This window comes from Melozone crissalis, unplaced genomic scaffold, assembly GCF_028551555.1.
Source record: "Melozone crissalis strain CALT ecotype California unplaced genomic scaffold, PUWL_Pcris_2 ptg000108l_1, whole genome shotgun sequence".
Taxonomy (NCBI): domain Eukaryota; kingdom Metazoa; phylum Chordata; class Aves; order Passeriformes; family Passerellidae; genus Melozone; species Melozone crissalis.
The window spans coordinates 245630-269799 of record NW_026535885.1 but is presented as its reverse complement, the minus strand read 5'-3'; the positions used below and the strand labels follow the sequence as shown (position 1 = coordinate 269799).

At 65.6% G+C, this 24170-nt stretch overlaps 1 protein-coding gene across 4 annotated transcripts in view; it reads right to left on the bottom strand.

Annotated features, from left to right (window-relative positions):
* The window catches only part of AHDC1 (AT-hook DNA binding motif containing 1), a 50598-nt gene extending 31738 nt beyond the window's left edge, over nucleotides 1-18860 (bottom strand). Inside the window, exons 1-2 of one of the 4 annotated variants that reach the window (XM_054292331.1) lie at nucleotides 18732-18860; nucleotides 18122-18242 (exon numbers count right to left, since the gene is read on the bottom strand). Coding sequence is in view for 1 of the 4 variants with exons in the window: in XM_054292330.1 (XP_054148305.1) it covers nucleotides 18122-18257 (136 nt within the window). In the remaining 3 variants the exon portion in view is untranslated. Of the gene's footprint in view, nucleotides 1-12693; nucleotides 12787-18121; nucleotides 18307-18569; nucleotides 18587-18731 lie in introns of those variants that run through there. The other 3 variants (XM_054292332.1, XM_054292330.1, XM_054292333.1) reach the window with 3 other exon arrangements.
* Between the last annotated feature and the right edge of the window lie 5310 nt (nucleotides 18861-24170).

The window sequence follows — 24170 nt, the reverse complement described above, 5'->3', positions numbered from 1 at the left end:
CTGCCCTTATCAGGTCCAGCCCGGCCGCCATGGCGGCAGCCCGGCCTGCTGGGGCCCTTCTCTCCTGCTCCTGCTCCTGCCCCAGAGCCCTGCGGCCATGTCACCCTGCTCAGCACTGCCAGCACCTCTCCTCCACCCCTGCCTGTCCCCAAAACCGGGAGAGCCCCCTCACTGGTCAGTGCTGCGCCCCGAACCACGCACAGCATCACAGCGTCACAGCATCACAGCGTCACAGCATCACAGTGTCACAGCATCACTGCCCTGCTCCTCCATCCCTGGGGGCGGCAGCCCAGCAGGGCTGGGTGAGGCGGGCTCCTGGGCAGCGTGGAGCCGGGTTATCTGTCTGCAGAGCTCCGTGTGCAGCAATTAACCTCAAGAGAGCAGCCGCGGCTCCTGCCAAGAACCACATTAGGTGTGTGTGGCAGCGTCTAGACATGTGAGAGACCAGAGGCCTTGATCCGGAGGAAGGCGGCTCCATCCCTTCCCCCAGCCCCTGCCCGCCGCCCCGCAGGGACCCCCGGGCCGGCTCTGGCCAGCACCGAGCACGGAGCGCCGGGAGGGAGCGGGGCCGGGCCGAGCATCCATCCCTCCGTGCGGGTGTGGCTGCAAGAGCTCCGTGCGGGCTGTCAAACCGGGACCCTCCTGCTGAGCACGGCATGGCGCGGCATGGCACGGGATCCTCATGGGTGCACGCCCTCAGGCCCCCAGCCATCGCCGGGAGGAGGAGGAGGAAGGTGGCTGCGAGCGCTGCCTGAGCCATCCCCCACCCGGAGATGGGACAAACGTCCCATGGAGCCAGCAGCACGCCCTGTGATGAGCCCTGGAGCAGGGATGGTCGGAAGAGACCCAGCTCGCTGCCTCCCCACGCCAACCCTGCCACCTGGGGCAGGTGGGATGCAGCCAGGTGGGCGCCGTGGGGGCTGGGCACCCTCCCTGCCAGTGCCCCTCACACCCATGGCACCCCCTTGCTCTCACCTCCCGGGTGCAGCCACCCCAGACGGCTGCAGGATGCTGGGGAGAAGAGATTTTCCCGACGTTAATTAATTAAAATAAACAGCAAATTAAATACAGCAAAATTAAAATAGCTCCGGAAATTAATTTTCAACAAAACCCACCTGGAAAGGCTGGATATTTAAAGAATTAATGGAGCCCTCTGAGACCATAAAGAACCGCCGAGCTCCCAGCATCCACCAGCCCCCTCCGAGCCCGCCCAGGGACGCAGGGCTGCGGGGAAGCCGGGATGGGACCCGGAACGGGACCCAGGGAAGGGACCCAGGATGTGACCCGCACTCCTGGCAGCTCCTGCCTCGCAGAGCTGCACATGCCTGCTGCTGCCACACCGGGAGGAAGGACGCCGAGGGATGCAGGGATGCTCCACACCATCCCAGAGGGAAGCACCGGCCCCAGCTCTGCCTTGGCTGGACACAGGGCCCTGCAGGGGCACCGAGCTCCTGCCGGCTTTGCCCGGGGGCTGGGGGCGCAAACGTTGCGGTCTCTGTGTGACCCTCACGCTCAAGGATGTCCCCGTCACCCTCCTGGCCAGAGCCCGCTGCACCGAGGGAAACCTTGACCTCCAAACCCCGTCTGCTGGGTGCCCCGGGCCCCCCACAGCTCTCCCCACGCGTAATCCCCCGGCCCAGGCGGGATTACCGTGCGAACCGGCCGGACAAAGCTCCTTACCAGGCTCGGCGGGCAGAGCGCGGGGGGCCGGGCGGACGGGCCGAGGGGCCGGGGCGCATCCCCGCGCCCGCCGGGCTCCGGCCCACGCCCGGCACGGCTCGGCACCCGGGCTGGCCGGGCTGTGCCAAACCGCCCGGGGCCGGGGGGCCCATCCGGCGCCAGCCCTCCCACGGCCCGGGCGCGTTTCCTCTCCCTGCGCCCAGCGTGCGCGCAGCGCGGCGGCACCGGCACCGGCGGGCGAGAAAAGGCTCCGGAAGGAAATGGAGAAGGCAACGCTAAGCTGGCAGGTGGAGAGCAGCAGGGGCCGCGGTCACCTCCGCCCCGGTGCGGGGTGCCGAGGGGCACCTGGGGGTCCCCACCTCGCCGGGGTGCCCGCTGCGCTGCCACCGCTGGGCCGCTCTACTTCACCGTCCGGGGAAACTGAGGCACGGCGGCCGCAGCTTCACGCGGAGCCCCCCCGGCTCTCCCGGGCAGGGATCCGCTCCCCCCACGCCGCGGCCGGGATGACACCAGCTCCCCATCCTCCTCCGCTCCACCCTGTTCCTGCAGGAACCCAGGAGTCCGGGCTCCGGGCAGGCGGCCAGGGCCTCCCTCCCGCTGCCCGGCCCGCCCTGCCTGCCCCGGCCCGGCCCGGGCCCCGGCTCCGCGTCCCTGCCCGGTTCCCGCCGGCACACACCTTCCCACCGCGTGTCAGGGCGACCTTGGAGCGCGGCCGCGGCCGCTCCGTGCCAGACTCCGCGGCGATGCCCACGGCACGGCCGGGGGTGACGGGTCGGCAGCAAGGGGGATTTTTCCCCATTTGTTTATTCGTTGGGTGGGTTTTTTCCCTTGCCGGAGACAAAGGAGGGCCGTGTGCCCGGCGCGGGGTCCGGGGGCGCCGGCGGTGCCGGGACCCCGCGGCGGAGCCGGGCCAGCCGCGCCGGGGGCTCTGGGTGGCCGGTTTCCTCCGCACACAGATGGCTGTTTCGACTCAGTCGAGCGCTTGACCTAAATCTCCTCCTGATCCACGGGAGCTGCAGTCCCTCAGCAGCACAGCTCAAGGCAAGGAGGAGGAGGAGGAGGATGAAGGGGGGACCGCGGCCAGCTGCGGACCGGCGGGAGGGTCGCGCCGGAGGGCCCCCACCCCGGGTTTGGCAGCAGGGCCGGCGGAGGCGGCGGTGGAGGGAAGGAGGGAGGGAAAGGGGGGGTGGAAAAAAAAACTCTCCCACGCTTCGAGCTCCAGCGCCGGCCGCCCGCGCCTGCGTGCTGCACCCACCGGGACCGGGCACCCGCCCCGGCGGGCCCGCCGCCCCGGCAGACCACTTCCTCGGAGAGGGGCCCGCCGGAGGAAGCGCCAACGGCCCGAAAGTTTCGCTTGTGACTCAACCGCTGGCTGGGGTGACGGAGCCGACCCCGCAAAGTGTGTGTGGGGGGGGGGGGCTGGGATCCCAGGGGTTCGGGGCATCGGGGTGGGGGATTTTTTTGGGTTCCCCAGACGAGGGTTGTCTGCGAGGCATGGCGCTCCACCCCCAGTGTCGGAGCAGCCCAAACCGGCTTCCCAGCGACAGCAGAAAGCTTTTAAAATCCCCTACGCGCGGCATGACTCACTCCAAAGCCAGTGCCCAAAACAAGCTCCGACACGGAGAGGAATGGCGAGAGCAGGGATGCTGGGGGCGGGCAGGAGGGGCTGGGGAGGGCCGGGGAGGGGGAAAGGGGGAGACAGAAGGAGGGAGAGAAAAGAGAAGAGGCAGAAATAACAGCATCTGAAACTCTGCCTGCTGGAGGCTAATTGGTTCCGGCACAGCCTGGTTTGTTTGGCAATGTTTCCTCTAATCCTTCAGGCTCCGCGCTCCCGGCCCCAGGGACATGGGGACATCTCGACACCCGGCCAGCGCCACTGCGGCACTCCCAGCTTGGACCCCCTCCCACTCGCGGATGCAGATGGATGATGCTGCGACCGGCTCTGCCCACCCCGGGGTGCCCCCGAATCCTCCAAGGCTCTGCACTCCAGCCCCAGGGACACGGAGACATCTCAACACCCCGGGTGCCTCTGTGGCGCCGTGGCTCGGATCCCTCTCCCACCCTGGGATGCTGAGGGGTGACGCTGGGACCACCCTGAATCCTCCAGGGGCTGCACCCTGCCGCGGCGACACCCTGGGAATGGGATCTGTGGTGACACCCTGGGGACGGGGTCCCTTGGCAGCGCTGGGCGCAGGGATGCTCAGAGGGCTGGGGCGGCACGGGGAAGGGAGGGGAAGGGAGGGAGGGGAAGGGAGGGGAAGGGAGGGAGGGGAAGGGAGGGAGGGGGAGGCCCCCACGGCCCAGCATGGCCGAGCCAGAGCACTAGCCAAGAGTCGGCAGCTTTGTTCCAGGTGCCGGCTCCCTTTTTTTCATTAGGCTAATGGGATGCGGATGCATTATTCCATTCCACATGCTGCTAATGAACCACTCAGGCCAGTGCATTTGCATTAATGTGCAAAGCACTGGAGGAGGGTGGAGTGGCTGCATCTGGCCAAGGCTGACCTTCCCTGCACCGCCCAGCCTCCCCAAGCCGCGCTGCGCTCCCACCACTCCCCCAGCACCCACCGGACCCAAGAACTCCTCGGGACGGCTCCGACCCACATTCCAGGACACCGGGACACCGAGCCACCTCATGCTTGCTGCCCACGTTGTCCCCTTGCCCGTACCGTGCCTGGCCAGCTCCACCACCCCTTCCCATATGGATCATGGATGACAACCCTGCCAGTGCCCCTCTCTGTACCCTGTCCCCAATGCACAAGTGACCACAGCATTCCTCCTGCACCCTTCCCTGCTCCCCAGAAAGGGATCACTCCCGCCTCCTGCACGAAAACCTGCTCGGCATGTCCTGGTTATTGTACTGGGACCCCCCAGCAGCACCCCGGAGCTCCCCGGGGAGCAGGGGCCCTCTCCAAGCCCCCCCACCGCAGAGCTGGCAGGCAGCGCCGGGCGCGGGCGTCACCGGAGCCCTTGGGTTGTTTGTCACGGCTCCCAACTGCCTCTGTCCCCGGAGAGGTTTCGAAGGCGAGTGACCCACGAACTGGAATGCGCAAAGCCTCCAGCAAACAGAGCCAGCTGCCTGCGCCCGCGCAGGGGGGGCGGTGAGGGGAGAGCAGCCGGCCCCGGCACGGCACAGCACGGCACAGCACGGCACAGCACGGCGCGGCACAGCACGGCACAGCACGGCACAGCACAGCACGGCACAGCACGGCACAGCACGGCACAGCACGGCGCGGCACAGCACGGCACAGCACGGCACAGCACGGCACGGCACAGCACGGCACAGCACGGCGCGGCACAGCACGGCACAGCACGGCACAGCACGGCACAGCACAGCATGGCACAGCCCTGACACAACTGCACAGCCCCGATGCCCGCCCAACGTGGGCAGCCACCTGGCTGAGCTGAGATAAGAGCAGCCCATTGGTCTTGTCAAGTCCCCAGTGCCATCAGCTCTCGTCAAGGTCCCCAGGCCCCCATGTCCCACTTCCTCCCTTCCTCCAAGCCTGGTTTTTGGCAGCACGTGGCCTCCCAGAGCCCTGCTGGGATCGTGCTTTGCCCTCGCCTGCCTGCCAGACACGGGTCCCTGGGTGGCCAAAGGACCTTTAGGACACGGGACAGCACGGTGGCAGTGCCAGAGCCCTGGCCTCGCTCTTTGCCACCTCCCCGCTGCTGGAGGGCTCCTGCTGGAGCCGGGGCGGGTGAGCGCAGCCCTGCTCGCCCCGGGTGGGCACGGCAGGCCCTCGGCAGCTCCGTGCCCGGCTGCGTGCGGAGCCCCCTTGCTGGAGCGCGTGCACGTGGGTGTCTGGGTCTGTCACAGCCCGGTGAGCAAGTTAATCTCAGGCTCCCTGACACGTGGAATAAAATCGCGATCCCATAATGGAATTCATTCGTCTTCCTGTCCAGGCAGAGAACAAGCCCTCCACTGCCCGCTGGGGCTGGGGCTGGGCCAGGCCAAGGTGGGCAGTGCCCAGCCGGGAGTCCCTGCCTGTGCCACCCTCTGCCTTGCCACGGGCCCACACTGGCACCGCAGTGATGTTCCTGAGCGCAAACCCACAAAGGTGCCAAGCACTGGGTGCCCCAAAGTGTTCCCTTCCCAGGGGACATCAGCCACATCTGGGGGCAGCTGGGGTCACCAAGGAGGGCTGAGCTCCCTCAGGGTGAACTGGGGTTCTGTCCTGCCGGAGGGCAGACATAGCACTCATGAAAGGGAAAGGGAAACTGAGGCAGGCAGCGGTTTTGGGAAGGGGCCATCCAGGTGGCACAAAGGGGACAGGGGAAGATGTCCCTCTGTCCTTGTGTCTGTCTGTCCCTGCTGCTCCTTCTCTACTGCAAGTGCCTTGGCCAGGCCTGGTACAGAGAGCCCATCCCAGGGACTCTGCAGGGATGGCACCAGCTGGGGCACTCATGGGTGACCCCAGCACAACCCTAAGGACTGCCTCATCCGCAGCCAGGGGTACAAGTAAAGGGGAAAATCTCAGGAGTGTGGGCAGGGCAGGAGGCCACAGGGTTGCCATGCTGCTCTGTGCCTTGTTTTCCCTCTGGCACCCACACTGAGGCCACCCCCAGGCAGGAAAGTGGCCCCGCAGTGGCCAGTAGAAGAGGAGGAGGAAGAGGAGGAGGAGAAGGAGGAGGAGGAGAAGGAGGAGGAGGAGGAGGAGGAGGAGGGCTGCTCCTTCTCGGGCACACAAAGCCCCTTTCATAGGGGCTGAGTTTGGATTTCCTCTGCCAGCCCAGCACCTCGCTCCTCCTGCCCTGCCAGCAGGGCTGCGGTCAGAGGGGGAGGCAGGCGGGTGGGACACCTGGGGGGACACAGGGACCTTCAGGTGGCTTCATCCCTCACCCTGACCATCCCCATGATTTTCGCCTCCTGTCAGCTTTTAATCATACCCCTAATAAAAGTCGTTTTGCAGGGGAACAGGAGCTTTGTTGCTCAGGAGCTCATCTGCTCCTGCTGCTCCTTTCCTGCTTTAGACTGTAATCCTCAGCTGGGGACACTGCAATTAGCCACCGTGGAGCTGGGCACCGTGTCACGAGGATTAGGGCTCCCTTCGGAGGGGATCCAGCCCTGGCGGGGGCCGATGGCTCTTTGCAGGATGGGGTCTCCCCACTACAGCCCCCAAAAGAGGGGCACGAGCGTAAGAGCCCCTCTGAGCCAGGCACGCTCCAGCTGATCTGCTCTGGGCACCCACTGCCCTGTGCCCTGCCCAGCATCAGTGCCACTCGGATTTTTGGGGTGCACGGGACCCTCACAGCCCCTGTGCCAAACCCCTGCAGTCCCCCATGCAGGCAGGCCCAAGCAGGTCACCCTGCCGGGGGCTGGGTGCCTTTGTGACTCTGGGGACAACAGTGGGGCTGGGAAGACCAAGGGGAGCCTCAAGCCCCAGCTCTGCATGCCTGTGAACACTGGTGCCCGTCCCCAGGGCCCTGTGTCCCTGAGCTGAAGGGGGAAACTGAGGCACAGGGCACCCGGTGCCCACGGTGCACACACTGAAGCTGGAGAAGCTGCAGCGGCACCGGCGACTGGTGTGACACTGCTGCAGTTTCGGTGGCGGGGGACCCTCGGGCACGTCTCCAGCGCGGCACAGGGGTCGCTGGGCCCCGGGAAGGCCCCGAAAGGAGCCCGCGCGTGGCTGCCGGTGCCTGTCGCCAATCAGGCTCTGCACGGGGAGCGCGGGCGCTCGTTAGCAGCCGCTCATTAAGAGCCCTCCGGGAGGATGAAGGTACCGGGGGCACCTGCACCTCGGTTTAATGAGCTGCAGCACCATTAAATGTTGGAGGGGACCTCGGGCACGGTGGGGGTGCTGGTGCGGGGGCTGCCCCCACGCTGACCCCCACCCAAAGCGGGGTGGCCGTGGGAGAGGAGGAACGCGGGGCGCTGAGCCACGGTGACAACCGCAGCGGCGGTGGCAGCTGCTGCCAGGGACACCCCGAGCTCCCCACAGCGCCGAGCGACACCCCGGGGACTCAGCCCTCTCCAAGCCAGCACCCACGGGCCCTGCACAGAGGGGTGACCGTGGCCAGAGCGGGACGGCAGCGCCCGGCACCGCAGCACCTCTGGAACCTCAGGGTGGGCACCTTCCCACTCGGGGTGCCCCCAAACTGAGCAGGGGACTGACACCCTGTCCCCAGACTGAGAAGGGAATGACATCCTGTCCCCACGGGCCTCACCAGCACCCAGAGCCCGCAGTACAACCATGAAACCACAGCCTCCCACAGCACCCCGAGGGCACCGCCGGCGGGATCTCCGGGGGCACCCGCACGGGCACGGAGCGTCCCCGGCCCTGCAGGGTCCCCACGCTCGCACCCACCCGCGTGGGGCTCTCCCTCGTTAATGTTTACTCGGGCTCGTTAGCGCCAGCACATCGCCATGGCAACGCTGCAAGCTGCGCGCCGCCGTCCGCGCCGCCGCCGTGGGCTCGGGGACGGCCCCGCGCGTGGGGTCACCGCGGGCACCCACCACGGCCCGGGCACGGGGGCCGGGGGACACGGCGGGGACACGGCAGGGCTCCCCCCTCCCCGCGGGATGGCGCGGCTCGGTGCCACCCTGCCCGGTGACAGCGCCCGCCGCTCATCCCAGAGCGCCGCCGCCACGCCGGGGCTGCGGGCGGGCGCGGGCACTGCCAACACGCCTCGGTGCTGCATTATTTATAAACTGGAGAGCAGAGGGCTCGGCAGCAGCTGCAGAGCCCTTGCGGGCCACCCTGCCCGGCGTCACGCTGCCACCGAGCCCACTGGCACGGTGGCACCGCAGCCCCTGCAGCCAGGAGGGACGGCAGGGACAAGGCTCCCTGTGGGGCTGGCAGAGCCACGGGGCACCTAGATGTCACCCTAGCGTCCCCTTGGACATTGAGGGCGGCTGGGGCAGCACGTGGGGATGCCTGGTGTGTCCCTGTGTCCCCTGCGCTGGCACAGCACCCCAACCTGCCTCCTGCCACTGCAACCTGCTCTGAGCCACCCCAGCCAGCCTCCTGCCACTCCAACCTGCCTCCTGCCACTCCAACCTTCCCACTGCCACCCCAGCCTGCCTCCTGCCACCCCAACCTGCTCTGAGCCACCCCAGCCTGCCTCCTGCCACTCCAACCTTCCCACTGCCACCCCAGCCTGCCTCCTGCCACCCCAGCCTGCCTCCTGCCACCCCAACCTGCTCTGAGCCACCCCAGCCTGCCTCCTGCCACTCCAACCTTCCCACTGCCACCCCAGCCTGCTCCTGTCACGACCTCCCTCTTGCCACCTCAACGTCCTTCTTGCCCCCAACCCGCCCCAGCCCGCTGTCCCCCCAGCCTGCTGCTGCCCCTGCATGGCCTGGCTGCAGATGGAGCTGGGTGATGGCAGCAAGGGGCGTCCCCGTGCCAGCCCCCCGGGCACACGGGCGAGCACTGCCAGGAGGATGTGGCCCCAGCATTTTCCCCCACCACGGGCTCTGTTGGCTACGACAAACAGGTTTTCCTTAAGCTTTGCAGAATCCACCCACCTCCTCCCCCCCCTACGAGTCCCACCTCCAGGCTGATGGGGAGAAGGAAGGAGGGGGGTGAAAGGCTGAATTGGGGCTTTTAATTTTTCATTATTAATTTCCCATCGACGCCGAGAGGCACCGGGGCTCGCTGAGCCGCCCCCAGCATCGCCCCCCGCGCTCCCGCGCGCTCTCCCGGAGCTCTGCACCGGCTGAAGCCGAGCCAGGCTGCCGATAGGATTAATTCTGCATGACTGCCCATCTCCGCGGGGGGATCTAAGACCCTCAGGCCTGCAGCAATCTTTAAAATTCCTCCAGCCCAACTTAATTCCCTCTTCCTGCAGAGCTGGCGCATCTGCTGCAGTCAGGCACGGAGAGAAGGAGACGGAGGGAGAGGGGGGGACTGGGGGACGACGGGCACCCAGCACCGCCGCCGGCTCCGGCGCCAGGCGGTGGCCCTGCCTTGGTGGTCGTGGTCCTGCCTTGTCACCGTGGGGTCACCCAAAGCCATGCCAGTCACCCATCCCATCCCTGTGGGTGGCTTGTACTGGGGATGGGGGAAACTGAGTCGGAGTGGGGCAGCCCTGGCTGCAGGGTTTCCCCCTAGACAGGTGATGGACACAGCCCCCTGAACTGTTATCACCTCCCTGTCCCTGCTGGGACTCCCCAAAGCAGGAGATTGATGTAAAAATGGGGTTTTCCATCACCTACGAGCTCTGCCTCTCCAAGCAGGTCTCATTCAGCCCCCCAGCCCACTCTTACCTTCCGCTGTCCCAAAGGACAGACTCCCAGGGTCGAACATCCTCTGGGAGCACTCAGGGCCCAAGATTCCCTGGATCTTGGGATGGCTCATTAGAAACAGAGCTGCTGCTCGGCAAAAGCAGCGTGGGGGAAAATCTCCTGTCCTCAGCCAGAGGACAAGCACCCAGCGTCCCTCAGTGTCACCCACGCCCGTCCCCATCCCCGTGGGACGCCCTGCCCGCTCAGGACAAGGAGCCCGGCCACGCTGGGGGCTGTCCCCCCCTGGCCCCCACCATGCACCGCGGCAGCCCGGGGACGGTGGCGTGTCCCCGCTCTGAAGGCTCAGCCACACCGAGCTGGCAGCCGGCGGGCAGAGCTAACCTTCAGGGGTGATGGGGAGAGCCACGGCTGAGGGACGGATGGATACGGCCACCGAGCTCCAGGCCTGCTGCACCCACCACCCGCCCTCCCGAGGCGCTGGGTCCAGGAGAACCATCCCTTCTGCCTTCCTGCCTCCAAGTTGCCCGGCTCACCAGGCAGCTGAGGAGCGCAGCCCAGCCCAGCTGCTGGCGGAGCTGCGGATACATGCATTTAAATCACTTATATCTTTACTTTCTCCTGCGCTGGCTGTGAGATGGGCTTTTTTTTGCATGCGTAATTAGGGGGTGGAACAGATGGCGGAGGGTTCGTTTAAAGTAATGCATCCATTAAAATAACCTTCGCTGTCGGGGACTGAGCTCCGACAGGGGCCTGTTTCACCGGGGGTGGTGGGGAGGGTGGGGGGGCTTTGTGTGCTGAGGAAGGGGGTGTTGGACATTGGGAAGGGGGACGGAGCGCACATTCCCTGTGGGATGCATCATCCTGGATCATGGGGTGGAGGATACACCAGCCCGTGTTGTCACGAGAGAGCCGGGGCCAAACTGCGATCAAACTAGGGGCAAACTGGAATTGAACTGGTACTCTTCAGGGCTCAGTTTCCATGGCAATGTGATGGCAGCGAGATGGTGGGGATGCAAAACCCAGGTTGGGGAGGATGCCAACAGTTCTTGAGGCAGGCATAGCGCTCGTGGGTACCCTGGGGTACCCTGTCCAGAGCTGCCCCCCGTGGGGACTGTGCCCACCTCTGTCCCCCACCCACCACAGAACCCAAAATATGCCTGAGGAGGGCATTGCCACGCAGCACCAGCCCTCTCTCCTGCTTCAAACCCCAGGTTCCTGGGAGAGGCAGGAGGGCTTTGTTCAGGCACCGGAGGAGCGGAGGCCAGAGAAAGCAGGAGTGCCCTGCCAGCTCTTGTGTTTCACTCCCAAGGAATGCCGGGGAGGGGAGGGGAACGCTGCTCCCCGCCTTCCCGCCCCGCTGGGCGCCCAGCCCGGCTGCAGGGTGCTGGGGCTGGAGGAAGAGGAGGGATGAAGGATGGGGAGGCGGGCGTCGCGCGGATGCCGCGGTCCCACCACGTGCGGCGGGGCTGGCAGCGGGTGGGCTGCGGAGGGAGGGGGGACGCGCGGTGACACACACCCGGGGTGACACACACCCGGGGTGACACGCACCCGGGGTGACACGGCCATGCCAGGCACTGCCTCGGCTGGAGTAAATAATGCTGGGCAAGAGCTGCTGAGCAAACGTCACACCCCTCTCTGGAAGGAAAGGAGGAGCGCCCACCAAAGGAAAGGAGGGGTACCCACTAAATCTGGGGAGTCCAGAGAGGCCGGGGAAGAGGATGGGGAAGGGTGAGAGCAGCAGTGGTGCCAGAGCCACCCAAGCGTGTTCAAATATTTAGTGTGCACTTGCAAAGGTGCTTCTGCTGCCTTTAGGGCATCGCTGCGTTGGAAGCATCAGAGAGGTGGGAACTGGGGGATGGGGAGCAAATGCCAGGGATGTGCTGCAGGGGGGTCTTTCTCTTCCAGCTGTGCTGGGAGGGCCAAGGCACGGCAGCCCAGGAAAGGCTGGGCTAAGCTCAGCTTCGCCCTGTGCCTGGCCCCTGCCTCACTGCCCCCTCCCTGGCCACAGCTCCCACAGCCCATGGGACTGCACATCCCTCCATTCTCCTCCTCCTCCTCTTCCTCCAGCCCCATAAGCCTCGCTGGTTCCCACATTCCTGCTCACTGGCACCCTCGGGTGTCCCCAAGCACTGTCATGGCCCAAGGGACAGCTGGTGGCTCTGGCAACGCGGCACGTGACATCCACAGCAGCGGTGAAGTGCCGAGGGAAGCGATGTCAGTGCTGGGGCAAGGGACCAAGGGGACACGAGGGATAGCAGGGCTTGATGGGGACCACTGCCGAGGTGCCAGCAGCCAAGAGGGGATCATGGCAGGACGTGAATCATGGGGTGACAGAGGTCCCCAGGCCAGCAAGGTCCCCAGACTCTCCGTTTTGGCCTCTCCCACCCCACACACACATCAAGGATCAGCACATTCCGCTGTGCTGGCAGAACGAGGGACGCTGGGTTTTGCCCCATTCCCACATCGTCCTCCGGCCACCGAGCTCTGCCCCACCACCCGCCCTCCCGCTCACTGATCCGAGATTCCCCCTGCTCACCCCTGTCCTCTCACCTGCCATCGCCTCCCCGCCAAACGCCAGTCTCCCCTCGCCTCTCCGGGCGTTTCGTGAGCTCCCTTTGGTGCACCCCAGCACAGCGAGCTCTTCTCACTCCCAGCCAGCAATCCGCCGGGAAAAACCGGTCCCAAAAACCTTCCCCACATCCGCGCCAGCTCTGCGGGTCTGGGGGGGCCGCGGCTGGCCCCCTGCTCGCCAAGAACAATAGCGCCTTGTTCCAGCCCGGCTCCGTCCTCTCCTCCCCGGGCAAAGCGCTGGCCACTCTCACCTCTACGTTCCTCTCGCTGTTTCCCAGCTCCCTCCTGCCAAATCCCCGCTCCCGAGTGTTTCTCCTCCCCGCGGGTCCATATTAAGCTACATTCTCCTTTCAGCTGGGTGGAAAACAGCAGTAATAACCATGTGGAGAGAGCCGTGCCCCCCACCTCCACTTCCCTCCCACTTTGGGGTTCAAATTTCATTTCAGCAAAAAAGCTTCCCCCGCCTCCAATTTCTTCCCCCAAACCGAGTCGCTGTCGTCGCGTCTGATCTCGGCAGGGGCCGTATGGATGCTCAGCTCCTCCTGGTTCAGGATCTGCTGCCAATCTGGACCTCGCAAACTGGTTCTCACACAGCTCCCGCCTAGCACCTCCCTCCTAGCAGTTATTGTCCCTCCTCAGCCACCCCAACCCAGCTCACTCTCCTGCCACCCTGCTCTCTTGTCACCCTTCCATCCTGTTTCACTGCCTCCTTGCTCCTCTGTCACCTTGCTCCTCTGTCACCCTCCTCCCCTGTCACCCTGCTCCACTGCCATCCTAGCTCCCTGATACCCTGCTCTCTGCCACTCCTCTCCCACGGCACCCTGTTCTCCTGCTCCCCTTTCATCTCATTCCTTGCCACCCTGATCCACTGTCACCCTGCCACCCTGTTCCCCTGTGACCCTGCCACCCTGTTCCCCTGTTTTGTTGTCACCACACTCCATGCAACCCTGCCCTTCTGTCACCCCTCTCCCAATGCCATCCCCACTCCCTGTGCCACTCATCTGGTGCTCCACAGGGTGCTCGTGCCCCTGCTTCTGCTGGGCACATCCAGACCAAACCAAACCAAACCAAACCAAACCAAACCAACCAAACCAAACCAAACCAAGCTGCCGACTTCACCAGGCAAAATTTATTCCTGGCGTTTTCCCGGGGGGCCAGCGGGGCTGGCAGCTGGCAGGGAGCAGAGCGTCCCTGCTGCCTCCAGCCCAGCAGCCTCCCTCTTTCCTGCAGCTGAGGAGCTCATCTCCCTCGCCCAAGGCGCTCCATCCTCCTCCAGATATTTTAGGCCCAGGTTTTGCAAGGAATGTTCAGGCGCTGAGCCCAAGCCGATGCGCTGAAGTCAGCAGGAGGCGAAGAGGGAAGAGGAAAGAGGGAAGAAGAGAGAAGAAGGGAGAGTGTGCGTGGGGCTCGAGGCCCTGGAGGCAGCAGCTGAGGGGTGGGGTGGGATGGGATGGGATGGGATGGGATGGCATGGCATGGCATGGCATGGCACAGCATGGTGCTCCCTCTGCCTGAAGGTGGTTTAGCGGTGGCAAGGGCAGAGGATTGGAGCTGGAGGATGCCAGAACTGCTTCCGTCTCCCTCTGAGAGGATCAATACCAGATTCTGCCTCTCCTCTGTCTCCCCGCATTGTGCCAGGCCAGGCTGCTCCCAGCATGTCATGGGATTTGGAATGGGAAGAGGGATGCCCAACACTGTCAGTGCCCTTCACTGGGCAGGAGAAGGAGATGCTTTTGCCAGGGTGGTCTCCTGCAAACACCTGCCCAGACCCACCTTAGCACCCAGGATCTCCAAGCCAGCCTCATCCCTGCACATCAATCTTTGCATGCACACCAAACCCTCCCTGTGCACATCAATACCTTCCTCTGTACCAAACCCTGCCTGCAAACTAACCTCTGCCCATGCACACCTATCCCTGCCTGCACCGCCTGCCTTGTACACCAAATTACCTGCACGGCAAACCCTGCCAGGCCACCACTGCACACCAAGCCCTGCCTGCACAGCCAGTGTTTGCCTGCGCACCAAACCCTGTCCACACGCCCCACCTGCACACCAAGCCCTCCCTGCACACCAAACCCTGCCTGCACAGCCAGCACCGCCGACGCTGCCCATGCACGTGCTGACAGCTCCCACTCGCACTCCCCTTCCCGCCGCACCCCCTGACCCCCGGCATCGCCCCAAACACCATCACCTGCGGCACCGGGCATCACCTGGCAGCGCCAGGGCAGCCCATGGCCCCCGAGCCCTCTCCCGGCCGAGGGAGTCCCCGGCACACGCCAGCCCTGTCCCGGCCCCGCTGGCAGCCGCGGCCGACGTGCTCCGACAGGTGAGCCCCCGGGGCGGCGTTCCTGCCCGGGCCGGCAACTGTCCCCACCGGGCAGGGCAGCCGCTCTGCCGGCGTGTTCCTTCCAGCACGTCCCTCCCTCCTTCCCTCCGCATGCAGCCTCTCTCGGCCGGCGAAAGGGGGGAGCCGGCAGATTTTAATGAGCTCCCCGGAGGCATCGCTCCGCACCCCCCGTCCTCCCGCCTCTTCCCGCGCCCGGGAACCGATGCTCTGAAACACAACCCTCGGTGGCAAGCCTGGAAAAAAACCACAGGGCACATTTCCCCCCGCCTTTTCCCTTCCCTCCTCGCCTCCCCCAGCTTTTTTTTGCTCTCCTGCCGATGCCAAAGACCCAGCCGGGCTCTTGTGCTTTCACTCGCAGCTGCAGCTGCCGATTTTCGCTGTAAGCCCTTGTGCCTAGAAGGCCCAGAGCGAGGGATTCTGGGACGCGGTGATTGAAGACAGCACCAGCACGGAGACCATTGCTCAGACTTTCCCTGTCTGTCGCCCCAACGCTCAACCCACAGAGAGGGAGGGAAAAAAAAAAAAAAAGAAAAAAGGAGGAAAAAAAAAAAAAAAAGAAAGAAAGATGGAGAAGGGAAAAAAAACCCCACCGGACTGGCGCTCGCCCCTTCCCACCCACGCCATGAACGCGCTCGGCTGTGCCAGCGCTGAGCACCGGGCAGGCAGCACACAGGGATGGGCTGGGCCCCCCAGCCCTGTGACACCCTGGTGAACTCCGAATCCAGCACCAAATCCCACCAGAAGTGCGCTGGATCCCTCCCACTGCTCAGCCCACTGTACATCACCCTAAAAACTCCCAGTGGGGAGCTAAGCACAGCCCAGTTATTTCCCTTTTGTGTTATTTTAAAGGAAAATAATAACAAGGCATTTTTCGAGCCACTGTCTGCAGCACAAGGTGAATATTGGGGTGTGGGTGCGAGGGGTGGTGACAAGCGAGCACGATGCCAGGTCCTCGTGGGAAGCTGAACGCTCACCACAGCACTGCGCCTGCCAGGATGTGCCCCAGAGCCAAGCAAACACCCTGGGAACGCGTCCCCGTGTCCCCACCGCACGCAGAGGAGCAAGGTCCCCAGCACCCCGGGCGTCCCGACATGCCTGGGGAGGCCCCACGGGATCAAATCCCTGCCCTCCAGCACAGGGCCAAGGCTCGGCTCAGCATGCGCCCCGAGGCAGAGCGGGAACAACTCCAGCCGGGACAGACGGACGGACACGGATGGGAGAGAGGGAACCAGGCTGTGACCCCGTGCACCCCAGCGCCGGCAGAGCAGGGGCTGTGCGGAGCATCTCCAGGCCGGCTGAGCCCTCTCATCCCCAAAAGCTCCCCCGGCACCCCCGGCTCCCCCGGGAGCGCGGCCGGAGCGCAGGGCGCATCCCGGCCCCGAAGTTTGGCGGGCAGCGGGGCGGGGAGGGGACGGCGGGGGGGGAGGACACACATCTGCGACGCATTCGGGGGCCATCCCGCATCCGGGCCGCCCGGCCACAGCCCGGCATCCAGCCGGCCGGCCCCAGGGGGGAACGCTGCCATATCACCAGGCAAAAATCCCCCCCGCATCCCTCCCGCTCCTGTTACCGAGCCCGGAAGAAGGAAACAGCCCTCCCCACCGCTGCCCTGTTTACCAAGAGCTGGTTCCAAGCACTCGGGAGAATAGCAGGAGCATTTCAAGGCCCTGTTTCCACTCGGCTGACACACACTATTTATAGAAGCCCACAATTCTCCCAGAGCTTTCCTCGGGATCTCAGCAGAAATAGCCTGCCCCGGGTCTCTGCTGCCTCCTCTAAGGAGGCCAGGGCAGCGCCAGCCCCCCCAGGCTTCCCGTAACCTTCCATGGGCTTCCATGGCTTCTCCTCCGCCGGCCGCCCCGCTCGGGGATGTCCTTGGCTACCCCGCGGCCGCCACGGCGCCAACCCCGCTCCCCCAAAGCACCTCCGGGAGGGAAGCGGGCCGGGGCTGCCGAGCGAGAGCCACCTCCCGCCTGACTGCATCGGAGCGCGGCAGAGCCCCGGGGGACTCGCACCGGGGATGGAGTTGGCCTATTCAGGTTACAGAGACATGGCAGAGCGGAATTTGGCGCCGCGCCATCCCTTCTCCAGCCCCCCCCTCCGCCCTCCTCTTCCACCCCCCGCTCCCCACCACCACCACCACCCTCCCCTGCAAATTCCACAGCCCAGCAGGAGAAGCCAGTGTAAGGGGACACCTGGGGGGGCGAGCAAAGGGGGAGAGGCTTGGGAGGGGGGCCTCGATTCAGACCACGGGGCCCCGGTTTGGACCACGCGCCCCCGACCCAGAGCACGCCGGCAGAACAGGGTGGGAAGGAGAGCGGGGCAGGATCCGTGCCCGGCGCCCCGGGGGTTCGCTTCTGCTCTCTGTCACGCCAGGATAAATCTGGAGCGACTCCACCGCGCGCTGTGGCACACAATGAGCTCACCCCGCCGCTTTTGGGGGGCTCTCCCGGCAGCCGCGGCCGGGCGCGCTGCACGCACGAGGCCACCCGGTCGTGGGCACGGCCACGTCGTCCCCCCAGCACATAAACAAGCGGGGACTCAGGTGTCTCCACCTGCGCCGGCCTTGGGAACACCAAGCGCGGAGGGTCTGGCGTCAGCGCGACCCTGCGGGGCGACTCCGGCCCCCGCCGAAGCCACCGCGGTCCCCCGTGGTCCCTGTCGCCAGCAGCGAGGGGCCGCGCGGGGGGGCGGGGGGGTAAATCAGCTGATCGATAAAAACAAATCAGAGGGGGATGACGGGCACGGGAGTAACAACCGCTCGCCGAGCCCCGCGCCGCGGACCGCGCAACTTCACCGGCGGGGCTGGGGGAGCCTCCCGCACGCCCCGGGCCCCGCAGCCTCCGGGGAGCGCCCCCGCGGGCAGCCCCGCTCCCCCGGGCCGGCCCGCCCGGGCACGGCGCCGCGAGGCTGCGCCCTGGGGGTGCCCCCGCGCTCCGGGGAGCCCCCCGAGCCCCCCGCGCTGCCGACGGGCTCTGCCTTCTAGCGGCCGGAGCCGGCTCTGACAGCTGTCACTCACCGCTCGCGCCCGGGGGGGCACGGCCGGGGGTGTCCGGGGGGAGCGGCCGAGCCCGCGGCCGCGGAGCCCCCGCGCCGTGGGGGGCTCGCCCCGGGCCCCCCGCGCCCCGCGCCCCTCCCCACCGCAAGTGCCATTAAACTCCGGCAATTTGGCACCAACTCGCCGCGCAACTTCGGCGGAGGGGACGGCGCGGGGGGGGACACATGCACGCGACACGCCGCCTCCTCCCCCCCCCGCTCTGCCCGAAGGGGGTGTCCCGAGCGTCCTGCCCCCCTCGCAGCCCCGCACAAAGGCGGGGGTCCCCGGTACTCACCCGCCGGCTCCTGCGCTCCGCGCCCCTCGGAGCCCGCCCGCTTGGGGAGGCTCCTGCCGCCCGCCGGGGCTGCGTCCTGGCCGGCCGCGGGGGTCCCGGAGCCCTCGGCACCGCTCGCCACCTTCAACGAGAGCATTTCCAGCGCCTCCTGCTCACATTCTCCCCAGGCAACTCCGCTCCTGCCAGCCCGCCCCCTCCTCCGTCCCCTGCCTGCTCTTTCCTCCTTCCCTCTCCCCCCCTCCACCCCTCTATTTTATTTTTTCCGGGATTTTCTCTCCCCTCTACCGCTTAGCTTATTTTTTTCCCCTTTTTTTTCCTTTTTTTTTTCTCCCCCTTTTTTTCACCTTTTTTTCCCCCTTTTTTTCCTCCTCTTTTTTTCTCCCCCCCCCCCCTTCGCCTCTCACACACACACAAAAGGCAGCGGAGCGGGAGGCGGAGGGGAACCGACCTCCCCTCTGCGCCTCCGCCGCTCGCCGCCTGCGGAAAGCAAAGAAAGACACAGCGCAGCAGAGCCCTGGCTTGCCGCTGCCTCCCCCCTTCCTCCTCCTCCTCCTCCTCCTCCTCCTCCCTCCTCCTCCTCCTCCACCACCACCTCCTCCCTCTCTCTTGCCTTCTGCCGCTCCCGGCTTTGTGGGGGCTGGGATAAAAGGGGGGGAGCAGAGCCGGCGGCCAGGCGCGCCCAGCCCCTCGCTCCTCTCTCGGTGCGCGGCGGGGACCGCGGCTCGGCTCCGCTCCGCTGTCAGCGGCACGGCCAGCATCCGGCACCCCGGGGAGCCGTGCAGCACCGCCGGGGCATGCCGGGCCTTGTAGTCCTTCCTTTCCCCCCCCTCTTTTTTTCCCCTCCTTCCTTCCCCCACCTTTTTCTCCTCCCAGTCGCTGCGAGGCGCGCAGGGAGGGGCGCAGACGGGCGCGCGGCCGCCGAGCGCCGCCCTGGGAGGGGGCTCCTTGCAGAGCGGGGACACTTTGGGGGGACACCCGGGGCAGGGCCACCCCCCCGGGCTGCCCCCGCTCGCCGCGGTCCCGCCGGGATGCGCGGGGCATTGCTGCCCTCTCCCGGGGTGCGCCCGCACTGCGCGCCCCCTCCTCGGGGAGGCAGGGCTTGGGCGCACGCACAGGGCTCTCTGCAGCCCCCTCCCCACAACCTGGGGAGCGCGGGTTCGTGGCTGTCTGCAGGGCAGCACCCCTGCGCCCTCGTGCACCCCACGGAGCTGAGTGTGCCCGGGGTGCCCAGGGTGCCCATGGAGCTCAGTGTGCCCAGTGTGCCCGTGGAACTGAGCGTGCCCACGGAGCCCAGTGTACCCATGGAACTGAGTGTGCCCACGGAGCTCAGTGTGCCCATGGAGCCCAGTGTGCCCAGTGTGCCCGTGGAGCCCAGTGTGCACATGCAGCCCAGTGTGCCCAGTGTGCCCACGGAGCCCAGTGTGCCCATTGAGCCAACCACATCCGTTTTTCCTTTTCCCCCGCCTCCCCAACTTTTAACTCTTTTTTTTTTTTTTTTTTTTTTTTTTTTTTAATCAAAAGCTCTCTCTGAATCCTAGCAATATCCCCGCTGTTAGCTAACACCCCGCTCCTCCAGTTTTTTTGTGTCCCCTCTTGGCCATGTGATAAGGGAATGCCAGGTGGAAAGGTGGTGAGCAAGGCCCCTCGGGACAGTGGTGGCAGAGCAGGAGGCTGTATCCCAACTTCCTGAGCGCCCCATAACCTCCCTCCCCACAGCTCCACGGAGCATCTCCCCAGCACCAAGTCCCGACGCTGTTAATGTTCCCAGAGCTGGGTAGATACAATACAATTAAAGTAGATAATACCAGTGATGTTTGTTATGACATCGTGGTTTTGTGAGTGACGAGTGAAGGGTTAACTCCAGGGAATTGGGAATATTGCTTGGCTGCAAATAACACGTGAGTCATCGATGGAATAACACATGGGTGCAGGGAGAGACACAGCACCTGGCTTTACAGCAGCCCTTTGCCTCGCCAGTGTGGGGCACGCTGGGGTTTCACACGTGTTTTTGGATCAACAGGCAGCGAGGAGGGAATCTGAGCTCCAGACACACTGCTCACCCCAGCTTCACTGCTAAACTGGGATGAACTGGTGAGCTTGGGAGCTGTCCTCCAGCTGGGACCTACTGCAACTGGAAAGGTGCAGCTGCATCCCCTTGGTGCGCCCCAGCAGTATCAGCGTGGCCGGGTTTGGGGCTGGCTGGGCTCTGCACACCAGGGCAGGCATGGGGAGCAGGCTGCGCTGCTCCTGGGAGCCAAGCAGAGTGCAGGCCTGGGCTCCAGCCCGGTCAGCAGAGGAATCTGCACACGCAGACAGGATCGCTGCAATTGCTGGTGGCTGAGTGAGCAACTTTGCAGGCTTCCTCGTCCCCTCGCCCTGAATGTCAGCTTTGAATTTTCTTGCTATTTTTAGGGATGGTTCAAAAAAAAAAAACACCGAGGAGTATCCCCTCCCTTCTGGCTTTGCAGGGCTCTGTGCCCCATGAATATTGCAAGGCTGTGGATTACTGTACCTGTGCAGGGACGGGGGGAGAGGGACAGAGGGACAGGGCAGGGAAGAGAGAGAGGTCGTGCAAAACCCATGACATTGCAAGCAGAATGGGTTAGAATGTAAAAGATTTATTAATTTAATCCAAAGCATTAAAAGGTCATGTATTAATCAAAGAGATGCTTAAAACTGTCAAAGTCCTTTGTCAGGTTTGAAGTGCATCTCTATAGTTATCATAAAATATATATACCGGTCTGGCATGGAGCCCCGGGCAGGGCTGGAGGAGGACGAGGAGTTGAGTGGGGGGCTTTGCAGTGGGAGGGACGCCCCCACCGGCCCTGCCGGGCTCCCGTGGGTGCCCAGCACCCCACACTGGGCTGGGTGGGTCACCCTGCTCGTGCCCACGCCTGGTTTGATCCCTGCTCGTGCCCTGTGCGGTTTGGGGGTGTTCGGGGTCTGAGTTTGGAGCAGAGGTGGGCTGGCAGGGGTGTCCCGCACTCGTCCCCGCGGGCACAGGCGGCTCCGGCCGCGGCAGCGGGCACCGGGCGGGTGAGCGGTGCCCGCGCCACCCGTGTCGCGCTCCGCGGGGCGCAGCCCTGCCGGGATTTCCCTTCGGGCGGGTCCCCGGGGCCGCCCGGGTCAGCGGGCGCGCTCCCCGCCGGTGCTGTGTCAGCAGCGTTGGCGTGAGCTAACGCTACCATCTAGCGGCTGCTCCGCCGCCGGCCCGGCCCGACCCCGCACCGCCCCCGAGCCGCCCCGAGCCGGGCCGGGCCCCGAGGCTGAGCCGGGCCGGGTCACCCCCAAAGGCACCAGCCCGGGCTGGGAGCAGGGGGCAGGAGGCGCTGGGGGGCTGTGGGGAGAGCTGGGGCGCGGGGATGGAGGGCGAGGAGACAGGGGAAGGGTTTGATGCTGTGCTGGGACACAGGAGCTGCCCTTGTAGGGAGCACTGTCCAGAGACCCTGATGGGGCCGGGGGGGGGGGGGGGGGGGTCCTGACCTTCCAAGGTCTGTGAGAGTTGTGGCCAGCCAGGTTTTGTCTCCATGAAGGTAACTGCGGCAGAAAAGCCCAATTCGTGCCTGAATTCCAGCACCAGGCAGCCCTGGAGCAGCAGCAAAACCTTTCCCAGTTTCTCCCAATAAAACCATTTCCGAGCAGCCCTGAGGCCAGCAGAGCAAGGCTCCACTGTGCCCCTCCCCATCTCCCGTGTTTGCTCTGCCACCTGACCATTCCCACGCCCAGGAAACCTCCATCCCAAATCCACAGACTGCTGTCGCAGATGCTGCTGTTGTCAGTGCACAGCTCTTCCCAATTATCTGTTGTTTTTCCGTGGAAAAAGGTGTCCCCTCACAGTGCCTGCTGCTGGGCTGCTGGGCGACTGCAGATAAATCCATCTGTGCCTCAGTTTCCCCTCTGAGGGGACAGTGCCTGCAGGCCTGGGCCGGCAGGCTCAAGCCTGGTCAAGCCTAAACCCACATTTTTGGCCATTTTCCACTGTTGTCTGGCCACTGTTGCTGCTGCGACGTGGCTCTGCTCCACGGCCCAGGGCTCTGCGGGCTCTGCCAGTCCCTGGGGGCCGGGGGCACAGGGCTGAGCCCCCGCCCTGCTGCGGGTGGGGGTGGTCCTTGGGGGTCCCGGGGGTCCCCAGCAGCACCGGGGGCGCAGAGGGAGGGTGGCACTGGTGCTGCCCGTGCCAGGCTCTGCAGCGCCAGCCATCTGCAGCATCCCCACACTGTGCCCTGGCACCAGGGGGGCTCACTGCCTCCAGACCCCCCCGTGCTGGCAGAGCAGCCAGGCACAGCCGGGCCACCTGGGCCGGGCAGGTGTGCGGGCAGGAATGGGGCGAGAGGGGTCGGCATGATGGCCACGGGGGTCCCAGAGCACTGGGGGGACCTGGGGGCGCTGGAGGGACCCTCGGGGGCAGGGCAGCGCCGGGGAACGGGGCTGGGCTGCTCTCTGTCCCCTCTGGAGCTGGGCAGGGACCGGCCAGCCGGGAGGGGAAGGGGCCGGAGCGCAGCCCCAGCTCTGAGCTCTGCTCTGCCCCTCGAGCCCCCAGCTCTGGGCTGTGCTCTGCCCCTCCAGCCCTTTGGTGGAGAGGGTATTTTCATGGGGGCACTGGCAATGTGCCATTGTCAAACCACGACGAGCCCCCAGCTCTGAGCTGTGCTCTGCTCTCCCCCTCGAGCCCCCAGCAAGCTCTGAAGCAAACCAAGCCTGCAGCACCTTCGGAGGGTCCTGGCCTCCCTGCCCACCTGCCCATGGCTGCTGGCCACAGGGTGGGCCCCGCTGGGAGCCGCAGGAGCTCTGTGAAGGGCGAGCCCGGGCTGTGCCCACCCACAGCTGCCCCTCCACCCCAATCAATACTGCTCAGCATTAACATAAGATCGATGCCCCCCCCTGCCCAGCCTGGGGTCACCCTGCAGCAAAATCCTCTAAGCCCCTCACCCTCCTGCTGGGGGAGGAGGAGGATGAGAGGATGGGGACCAGGACGGGGGTCCCCCCTTCAGCCCCCTCACACAGGCGCCTGCAATCTCAGGCCCCACATCCCCAAGAGCCTCCACAGCAGTGACGGCAAAATGGGGACACGCTCTGGTGACATGGCCGTGGTGGCACAGGGGTTACTGTGACACATCCACCCGGGTCCTGACCCATTCCTGCTGCTGGCACTGCTGGGGACAAGGGGCTTGGCTGGGACATGGGAGGGTGGCATCGCTTCAGGTTGGGCTGGACAGAGAATGGTGGGATCAGCCCCTCTGAGGGCGTGAGCAGGTGGCAAGGGGCAGGAGCAGGGATGGAGCTGGGGCTGCTGGTGGCAGCCAGGCCCCTCCTGTCCCTGCCGCGCCATCTGCCCTGTCCCCAGCCCCGGGCAGCCTGCCACCCTCCTGGCTGGGCCTGGCCCTTCCCCTGGGCTCGGGTAGCAGGGGCACGTCCAGCCCTGCTCCTCTCCACCACCATGTGCATCCAACGCCCTTGTAGGGGGTGTGAAGATGCCTGGCGGTACCCAGGGATGGTGGCATGCCCCAAGACTCCTGGTACATCCCCAGACCCTTCAGCATATCCCCGCAGCCCCTGCTATGTCCCCAGACCCTGCCCCCCTCCCCATATGCATTTTCCCCATAGCCTGAGCCCCCTGGCTGGGGTGGGGGCCAGTCCCTCCTCCCCATCGGTGCTGAGGAATTCATTACCGGCACAGCTGGGCCCTGCTGGGGAGGCCAAGCTGCAAGGAAAATTAACCCCTTCCTCCCCAGGCTGCCGGCACAGGAGCACTCCCTGCCACAGCTGGCAGGAGAGACAGTCCCCTCCTGCATGGGGGCAGCTTTGCAAACGCCAATGTTTCCCCATCCAGCGTCTCCAGGCTTTTATTCACAAGGGAAGCTGGTGTGTCCCCTCCCCACATGGCCCTTGGGGCAGGGGGATTTCTCTGCTCCCCCCGTGGAGGAGCCCCCCAGACCTGTGCCCTGGGGCTGGAGGGGGCGAGGGGGCATCCCTCAGTCCTGGCTTGGCTCCTGGGAGCCCCCCTGCCCCGGGATGGGCGTTCCCACCCCAAACCCTGTAACTCAGCCTT